Genomic DNA, 10,317 nt, shown 5'->3' with positions numbered 1-10,317 from the left:
TCTTCATGGATAATCAGCTGAATGTGAGCTGGTCTGAAGAAGAGCTCTGGTAAGCTTGAAAGTTTGTCTCTCACCCAGCAGAAGTTGGGCTAATCAAATATATTACCTTATCCACTTTGTTTCTCTAATATCCTGAGACTATCCCTGGCTACAACAACACTCCTAACTTGATGTCATTGACAACAGAGTCTGTTTAGGCTCGAGGACAGTACTGGCAACACCTTCCCCCTGCCTGTTTGCAATTTAGTGACTCTCAGGAAAGTTCTCATACAGGTGCTTCTTGGGTGCAGCTGGTGATACATCCCTCCTCAGAGAGGGGCAGTGCTTTTCTTTTCTTCAGAGACAAATGGGGTAGTTTGGGACTACATGGAATAAAAACATTTCCAATTCCATCCGTTAGTGAGAGTTTGTATTGGCTTAAAAAAATAAAGGAGAGGCATATTCCCATGGGGGGAAGGACTCTCAAACCCACAGGCCTGAGAATAAATGCTTCATGGGTTACCAGCTGAACTATCCAGTCACTGCGGTTCATAGTCCAATAGCAAAATATTGATCTGAAAATAACTCTTTTTAATGCTAAAGGCTTAAGGTTCAAACTGGACGGCGGGAATCAGTTCTCCCTTGCATTTGGCCATGTCCCCCTTCTCACATTAGCCAAGAAAGCCTCTTGTGGTTTTAAAAATTAATTTCTTTTTCAAATTGCCTCATCTCTTAGTAAATCTGGTTCCCCCTCCAGGCCATTCACAGACACTTTACTGGTCCACTGTCATTCATCTTCTTAGCCACAGGCTGCTCCTTTTGCTTCCTGCCTGCATGGGGAGAGTCACTATTACCAAGACAGTGGAGTTAAACCAATTCTCAACTGGTTGCTGTTCTGAGGCCTTCACCCCTTATGGTGCCACCAGTGATCATTTAATTTCTCTCCTCGATTTTACACAGAAACACAGATGAACAGCATATTTCAGATGGCCTCAGAGGCTGGAGCAGGGATGTTGGTGGGAGGTGACTGGCATCTCCATGTGACATTGACCTCTAAGGAAGTCATGTGGAGATAGTTTAACCAGCGCAAAACTGCAAAGAATGGGGCAGGCAGACCCCTAAATACTGGTGGTTTTTCTTCCATGAGATATACCAAGCCAGCAACAAACAGCTTCTGATCATCTCCCTGGTTATTCAGAAGATAAAAATACAGTTCCCTTAAAGTCACCCACCCCCTCTAAGTGGTGCCAGTTCTGATCCAGCCCGAGGGTGGGGGATTGGCTAGGTCAGGGGGATAGGAGATGGGGCCTTCCCCTCTGAGGGCACTGGCTCTGATCTGACCCCAAGTTGGATGATCTAGCCAGCTCAGAGTAGTGGGGACTGCGATATGGGGCATTTTCCCTCTAGAGCATGCTGTCTCTGCTCCAACCACAGAGCAGAGGAACGGGCTGGCCACAGAGGTTGTGGAATAGGATATGGGACCTTTCCCATCTAGGGGTGCCAGCTCTAGTTGATAAATTAAGCATTCATTATTCAAGGACTGCCAATGACCTATCTGAAATGCATCCAAGGAAAGTCTTTATTCTGTGATTAGGCAATGGAGCTGCCTGCCACATGATTCAAAGCAGGATCTGACATTTGTGTGCATCATAAGAACAAGCAGAGACCTGATACAGAGTGGAGGAAATATCTACAGGGCTTTGCCAATGACCAAGCCAACCCTGAATTGCCTGGTTTTAGGGGAAACTGCCTCTCTGGACAGTTATTCCAGATCTGGCCTCTGCAACAGGTGTGTGCATAAAGGAGATACAGGATTAGAGAACGTATTGATTTGAGGGGGGAAGGGCACCTGGGAGTCAGGACTTGTGGGTTCTACATATATTAGGGGAGCCCCAGCTACTACAGCAGTGGGAGGAGTCTTATCCCCAGTGCACGGTGAGTGAGGTCACAGCAACAGAACTGAGACTAGAACCCAGGCTTCCTGGCAAGCAGCCCCCCGACCTCGCCCACAGGACTCTCCTCGCCGGCCCTGGCAATAGAACCCAGGAGTCCTGCCCCCCTTAGAGGGTGGTGGTTGCGTATTTCACTCTGACAGCCCCGATAGCTGCTTCTCCCCTGTCTAGGCTGTAGGCAGAAGGGGCCCTCCAGGGGCCCAGACCCCCCACACTCAGCAGCCTCTTGGTAACACGCCGGAAGGAAGGCACAGGGGGGTCGCGGTGGATCAGCAGCTCCTTGGTGGTGCGGAAGGTCGGGGGCTCGGCGGGGCTCTTGAAGCTGCTGAGATGCGTCATGGGGGGCACTGCCCGCTCCCCCACCAGCAGCTGGTACCGCACCAGCTGTGCCCCCGGAGGACTCCTCAGAGCTAGGCAATACCAGCCCAGATACACCCAGCCCATCCAGCCCATGAGAGCCAGCATGGGCAGCAGCAGCAGCAGCAAGGAGGCCAGGTAGAGCACCAAGTGAAGCAGGCAGCAATGAGCTAGCAACCAGCGGCCCCACTGTGGGCCCTCCCTGCCCTGCTGACGCCCAGCCATGGGCATCGCTGGGGGTGGAGTGGGGCACCTGCAGAGGGGGGGAGGCCCAGTCAGAGGAGGTGACTGGTGGCAGGGGATAATGTGCAAAGGGCTGGGATGAAAAAGGGGTGAGGAAATAAGGGTGGTGGTGGGAATCATGAGGGTGCTGGGGGGCACTGGAGGTGCTGGGGATGTGTGTTCTAGGGCAGTAGAGGGGAGCACAGGAGTAGTTGGGGGCAGAGTGGTGGAGGGAGCAGTAGTGGGGGACAAAGAGGTGGTTGGGAGCAGGATGGTGGGAAGGGGCAGTAGTGGGGGGCACAGGGGTGGTTGTGGGCAGGGTGGTGGAGGGGATAGTAATGGGGGGAAATGGAGGTTCTCTCCCCTGTCATTGTCCCATCCATATCCAAGTTCACACCCTTGTCCCACTCCCCGTTGGCGTCTGCATCCCCTGCTTTGCCGCAGGCCTGTTGAAAGTCGAGGACGGGGCTCCCTAGGTGGCTGATGGGCGCATCACACACGGGGCTGCGGGGATCATTCTCGATCAGCAGCCCGTTTGGCCCCTGCTCCTGGATGTAGACACTGAAGTCATTGTCAGTGATCCAGCCCTGCAGATAGACCAGGCACAGTCGCAGCGCCAGGGATTCCCTGCCAGGAAGACGAAGGCGAATGTGTGCCCATCGGGAAAGAAGCCGTTGGGCAGGGTGCGGAGCTGGTTCCCTGACAGCCGCAGTGTGTCCAGTTCCAGCCCAGCCAAAAGCCCCAACGGCAGCTCCTCCAGGGCGTTGTCAGAGAGATCCAGGTCCCGCAATGCATCCAGGCCCACAAAGGCCTCCTTGGGCAGTGTCCGCAGCCGGTTCCCCCGTAGATTCAGCTCCTTCAGCTGCCCCACAGCCCGGAAGGCCCCTGGCAACAGCTCTGCAATGCTGTTGTGTGCCAAGGCCAGGCGGGTGAGGGCAGGCAGGCCCTGCAATGTAGGCAGCACCCCCAGGGCATTGTGGGATAGGATCAGCTCCTGCAGCAAGGGCAGGGTGGCCCCAGTGTGCAGTGCACCCAGTCTGTTGCCTGACAGGTCCAGCTCAGCCAGCTCAGGGAGATGCTGGAAGGAGTCAGTGGAGACAGATGCCAGGTGGTTGGTGTTGAGAAGCAGGATGCCGGTGGTGTTGGGCAGGGCAGATGGCACCACCTTGAGCCCTTGCCCAGAGCAGTTGACTTGCAGTCGGTCCTTGATCAGATTCATCTCGGACTGGCATGGCTCCCCTGGACCTTTGGTGCCAGCCACAGAGAGCAGGGCCAGGAGGGCTAGGTGAGGTGGAGTGGGGCATGACATGATCTGCAGGGAGGACAAGAGCATGCTCAGGGCATAGACATCACAGGGCATGTCTACACTAACCAACTCAGCTTGCAACAAAACAGCAACCCTGTGAATGTTAACTGTGGCTTATGACAATGGGCCCTTATATCCCCAGTGCTTCCTCCCCAGTCTGGAGTGTTGAGAGACAACTTCCACTGGGATATACCTGCCTGGATACAACAATGGTCCCATCGACACTAACCCAGCTGGTGCTGCAATAACGTTGGGTCCCCTGAGCAGATACTAGCTCTAAGAACAAGGGCTCCCTAGCTCCCCAGTGCCCTCTGTCCCATCAGCAGGAGGTCGTGCATCTGCACCCCGACCATGCTGGGGACAATCTACACTAACCCAGCTGGTGCTGCAACAATGTCAGGACCCCTGTGTTGCCATTAGCACCAATTACAAGGAGTTGACTCCCCCGCACCTGCTCCCCATTGCCCGAGCTGGACTAAACTCAAAGGGCTTGGATCAATCCCTGTAGCTTCCCCTCCACCTAAACCCTTATCTTCCGCTCCCCTTATACCCATGGCAGCTGGTCTAGACAGGAGACACCATGCTGCCCCAGATAGTTAGTATGTCCAGTCCCCACCTGCCTGTATCCCCTGCCCTTGATTCAACCAGCTCCCCCAGTGCCATCTGCGTGAGGGGAGCATGATTAAAGCATCTGGCATTTAGTACCTTCAGCCCCAGGGGCAGGATCACTGTATAAACAGCCCCTGTGCCCCACTTCAGAGGTGGTATATCTCAACACCTGGCAAGGGAAGCATGTATAAACAGCTTCCACCCTACCCAGGGTTCCCTGTACAAACAACTGCCCCACCCCAGAGGTGGTTGGTTTTCATTGATGATTACCATCCCCACGGACTCACCTGGGGTCTCTGCTGGGGTTGCTCTCCCAGCCTTGTCATCCACACTCCCAGCTGTGTGTTGAGAGGTTGCTCTGGGGGCAGCTTTTTCCACTGTGCTGACTGCATCAGGGATCCTGATCCCGGTCCCTGTATCAGCCTCTGCAGCTGCTGAGGGGGTGAGTGTGTGGTTTCCTGTGACATCGAACAGAGACACTGACCACCGCCCTGCCCCATTCCTACCCTCCAGGCATTAAAAGCGCCCACAGAGGTCACATCAGAGTCCAGCCAGGTTACACACTGCTTTCTGATCCACTCTATCAATAAGTGCCCCACTTCAGAAGCTGCATCTCAGAACCGGGTGAGGGATCCTGGTACAAACAGCTGGTCTACTCCAGAAAGGGATGGATCTTAGTGCTAGGCAAATGATAGTTGTACAAACAGCTGCGTCACCCCAAAGATATCTGCACTGCAGCACTGGGCAAGAGATCCCTTTATAAACAGCCTTTGTACCCCACCCCAGAGGTGGCTGCATCAAGAGTCATAGATTCCAAGACCAGAAGGAACCATTGTGATCGTCTAGTCTGACTTCCTGTATAGCTCAGGCCAGAGAACTGCCCCACAATAATTCCTTGAGCAGATCTTTTCGAAAAGCATCCAATCTTGATTTATAAATTGTCAGTGATGGGGAATCCACCACAGCCTTTGATAACTTGTTCCAGCAGTTAATTACTCTCACCATTAAATATGTAGGCCTTATGTCTAGTCTGAATTTGTCTAGCTTCCACTTCCAGCCATTGGATGATGTTATGCCTTTCTCTGCTAGATTGAAAAGCGCATTACTAAATATTTGTTCCCCGTGTAGATATTTATAGAGGTAATCACCCCTTAATCATCACTTTGTTTGTCTGTTGGTGTGAAGTGAGGGATCCCTATATAAACAGCCCTGGCCACACACACCAGAGGCAGCTGCATTCAGCGGGGGTGGGGGGTGAGGGATTCTCTTGTAAAATAGCCCCCATTCTCCACATCAGATCCAGCTTCCTGCTCCATTTCAGTGCCAGGAGAGGGATCACATTATAAACAGCCCCCCACCTCCCAACCTCCCACTGGAGAAGCAGCTGTGTCTCAGCATTGGGTGAGGAATCCCAGCTCTACAGCTTCCCAGCATGGCATAGGTTAACTGTGTCAGCGGGTTGTTGGAGTTATTATTAACTAGGGAAGGAGTCACTAGGGTCTGGGCAAGGAGATAACTGGGGGCCGGAAGGGATTGTCCGTTGTCATCCTCACCACTCTCAGTTCCTATAGCAATACTCCGGTCCCACAGGGATGCTAGAAGCACACACAGTCCAGTGGCCACAGCAAGGGACATGTTTGGAGTCAGGACTCCTGGTTTCTGTTTTGGGGAAGGAGGTGTGTCTGGAAGCCAGGACACCTGGTTTTTATCTCCAGCCCTGGGTGGGGAGTAATCAGGGAGTCTGGACTCTCTAAGGTTCAATCAGGGAGTCTGGACTCTTGGGTTCTTTCTCCAGCTCTGACTCACTTATTTTTGATTGGGAGCCCCTGTTGCCCTCCGCTGGACTCTCTCCAACTTGTCCACAGCAAACACAGTCCTGGGATCCTGTGAATAATCCCGATTCCAGCTCACATAGAGGGGTAGAATAATCCCGGAGAGGGGGAGAGGTGGCTCAGGCCCCTCCAGAACTGGCTACACAAGGGAGTGCATGGAGGGGGTCAGGCTCTCATAAAGGGACCCAGGTCCTAGCACAAATATAGGGGAGCAGGGAGCAGGACTCTGGTTCCCCCAGGAAGGCTAGGCCCACTATGTCCCAACTCACATGTGGGGACAGGGAAAGGGGCTCAGATCCCCCTGCAGGGGCTGAGGGCTCCCTGAGGCTGGCACACACACAAAGGTAGGCAGAGGGGCTCAGGGCCCCCAGGTCTTAACACACACATCAGGGGAGAATGTGGGGCTGACTTGACAGTCTCTCCTGCTGCTATTCTTCCCCAGTTCTCCTGCCACTCACTCCATATTCCCCTTCCCCATGTCCTTCCCCCTCACCTGAGTCCCCCAACCCTTCTCACCACCCATCGTGATTTATCCCCCTTCCCATAATACCTGCTGCCCTCAGCGCAGCCCCAAAACTCTCTCACCCCTATTGTTATACTTAACAAAAAATAAACAGCCAGATTTTATTTAGGGGGGCAAGGCAATACGCCATGTTTATTGTGAATACTAAACATTTTTAAAACAAAAACAATTTGAAATACATTTTTTAATACATTCACAAACACAGGGGGCAGTAGTGGGGGGCACAGGGATAGTTGGGGGCAGGGTGGTGGAGGGGACAGTAGTGGGGGGCACAGGGGTGGTTGTGGGCAGGGTGGTGGAGGGGATAGTAATGGGGGAAATGGGTGTTCTTTCCTCTGTCATTGCCCCATCCATATCCAAGTCCACACCCTTGTCCCACTCCCCATTGGCGTCTGCATCCCCTGCTTTGCCGCAGGCCTGTTGAAAGTCGAGGACGGGGCTCCCTAGGTGGCTGATGGGTGCATCACACACGGGGCTGCGGGGATCATTCTCGGTCAGCAGCCCGTCTGGCCTCTGCTCCTGGATGTAGACACTGAAGTCATTGTCAGTGATCCAGCCCTGCAGATAGACCAGGGCACAGTCGCAGCGCCAGGGGTTCCCTGCCAGGAAGACGAAGGCGAATATGTGCTCATCGGGAAAGAAGCCATTGGGCAGGGTGCGGAGCTGGTTCCCTGACAGCCGCAGTGTGTCCAGTTCCAGCCCAGCCAAAAGCCCCAACGGCAGCTCCTCCAGGGCGTTGTCAGAGAGATCCAGGTCCCGCAATGCATCCAGGCTCACAAAAGCCTCCTTGGGCAGTGTCCGCAGCCGGTTCCCCCGTAGATTCAGCTCCTTTAGCTGCCCCACAGCCCGGAAGGCCCCTGGCAACAACTCTGCAATGCTATTGTGTGCCAAGGCCAGGCGGGTGAGGGCAGGCAGGCCCTGCAATGTAGGCAGCACCCCCAGGGCATTGTGGGATAGGATCAGCTCCTGCAGCAAGGGCAGGGTGGCCCCAGTGTGCAGTGCACCCAGTCTGTTGCCTGACAGGTCCAGCTCAGCCAGCTCAGGGAGATGCTGGAAGGAGTCAGTGGAGACGGATGCCAGGTGGTTGGTGTTGAGAAGCAGGATGCCGGTGGTGTTGGGCAGGGCAGATGGCACAACCTTGAGCCCTTGCCCAGAGCAGTTGACTTGCAGTCGGCCCTTGATCAGATTCATCTCGGACCAGCATGGCTCCCCTGGACCTTTGGCGCCAGCCACAGAGAGCAGGGCCAGGAGGGCTAGGTGAGGTGGAGTGGGGCATGACATGATCTGCAGGGGAGGACAAGAGCATGCTCAGGGCATAGACATCACAGGGCATGTCTACACTAACCAACTCAGCTTGCAACAAAACAGCAACCCTGTGAACGTTAACTGTGGCTTATGACAATGGGCCCTTATATCCCCAGTGCTTCCTCCCCAGTCTGGAGTGTTGAGAGACAACTTCCCCTGGGATATACCTGCCTGGATACAACAGCGGTCCCATCGACACTGTTGTGTTTGTATTATATTTTGGTGGCAGAATGGAGCAAACGGACAAAATGATTTAAAATTAGCTTATTTATTAGATGAGGTAGTGAAAGAGAAAGATTACTGGAAACCTTCTGCAATAGTACAACAGAAGTTCCAGCAGAAGTCCCAATACAAATACAAGCACTATTAATTATAAGAGCAAAAAGTAAGTTATGACACATAGAAGTGGGCATTTTACCCCTGGGCAGCCTCATCTACATCGCAGTAGTGCCACAGAAATTTTAGCACTATTGCCTATATCAAAAAGAGTATGAGTAGGCTACTATCCAAGTAAAAGGTATAAAGTAACAGTCAGCAGATAGATATATGAATCTTACACCAGGGGAAAGTGCCCACAATTATTATTGTTGTTGTTAGCCAAACAGCAGCAACACTTACTTAGCAAATCACAAAGCAAAGAAAAAGCCCACCAAGAGGACACCCACTGCGATATACTCCTGCGGGCCCATCAATCTAGGAAAGGTAGACCAAAAGGGCTTACAAGCATGTCTAGTCCTACCTAAGTGGAAAAAAAAGGCGCTTACCAATTCAAAAACGAGGAGACCCATTTTTCGTTCTGATAAGCGAGTGGTGACCAGGGAACCGTCCTACCCGAGGCATCCGCTAGCGCTTCTACGGATCCACGGAGAGTCTCTCAGGAGGAGGAGGCTACCAGGCCTTCTTATACCCTTTTGCTATCACTGGGGTAGGTGACGTATATCTCAATCCCTACAGGGATTGGGCCTTATCTTATGGTCTATTAGTCTATTGGTGGTTAATTAGGGACTTCTTGGAATAAGGTGACGTTAGTTTACTTCAAAAAGGTTAGTCTTAATGCTGATACTACTTAATTTTATTGCTAAAACAGCGATTATTCTGCTGACCAAGCGTCAGCAGATTTATATTTTCATCTTGGGGACTTTCCAGGCCTTATGGCTGTTCCTCTTTTGGGCCAAGGCCTTTCAGAGGGCAGTTTTTGGGCCAGGCTCCTGAGAGGCCTAACTCTTGCTATACTTGCTTTCAAAGCTTATAATTACCTTCAGGGCCTTTCTTTTGTCAAGCTAAGTTGATTTCACGTTACAAAGTCTTGCGCGCCCTAACACTCCACCTCTTGACAAGGCGAGGGCCTAGACAGCCGTCTTTTTAACCATGGTTTTTTGATTAACAGTTGCGGTAGCAGTAGTTGTGGCAGCATTAGATGTTGCCACATTATCTTTTTGCACACAAGCCTTATACACGCTGGTGACGCTAGGACTTAAACGTTTGTAGTGTTCCCGATTTATAAAATGCTTAAGCATATGCCCCAATTTAACCATTTGTGTTATGATTTTTTTTATTTTTCACCAAAGAACAAGTGTAACAATTGCCAAAAAGAAAAGGGCCACAAGCAGCACAATGATTGGATGCATCACAATGTTTAAAAAGTGGGTAGCTTCTGGGGACCACCCCGTGAAAATGTCCCACCAATTGTGGTGAGCAGCATCCTTAATGTTATTGGCTACGCATACCACATTCTGGGCGTTAATGGACATTTTGACAGCAGTACGGCATGAGGCGTTGGCTGCCTGGTGAAAGAGGCGATGTGCTTTCCTTCTCATTTTTTTTAGTAGAGTAATTTGTGGCAAGGTAATAGTGGAGGGCAGGTTCAAACTGGGGGCCAGCGGGGTGTAGGCCTGATGGGAATGAAGCAGCAATGTTAGATTGTAATGTTGGCATGTAGTGTAGTCATAAAAGGCCGTGATATTATGAGCACAGCTAACGTTTGGCACATGCACCCCAGTGCCATCATACCAAGACCCTATGTTTGTAGTTACTACGCATGCAGTGTTGGGTCCTTTCTGATAAACATCAGTGCCATTAAGTAGGTACCGATGCCACGTGCACTTGCCTGCTATTGGATGCAAGCAAGGATTGGCCTCCCTTTCTTGTAATAAGCATACATAGCCCTTCCTTCACTTGTTACATGTATCAGGATTGACAGTGTAATTGTCTTGGTTTATCCAAGAGTGGGGG

General features: G+C 52.0%; 1 protein-coding gene across 1 annotated transcript; it reads right to left on the bottom strand.

Moving 5' to 3' along the window:
• Positions 1-2,039: 2,039 nt before the first annotated feature.
• LOC137154940 (platelet glycoprotein Ib alpha chain-like) lies at positions 2,040-8,061 on the bottom strand. The gene is given in 3 exon segments (XM_067550784.1): positions 2,040-2,786; positions 2,788-2,874; positions 6,982-8,061. Coding segments are annotated over 3 exon segments (1,914 nt in total).
• Positions 8,062-10,317: the final 2,256 nt, after the last annotated feature.

Source organism: Emydura macquarii, unplaced genomic scaffold, assembly GCF_026122565.2.
Source record: "Emydura macquarii macquarii isolate MOO-44397 ecotype Brisbane River unplaced genomic scaffold, CSIRO-AGI_Emac_v2 contig_1330, whole genome shotgun sequence".
NCBI classification, from domain to species: domain Eukaryota; kingdom Metazoa; phylum Chordata; order Testudines; family Chelidae; genus Emydura; species Emydura macquarii.
Note: the sequence above shows the minus strand (reverse complement) of the source record. Positions and strands in the feature narration are given on the sequence as shown.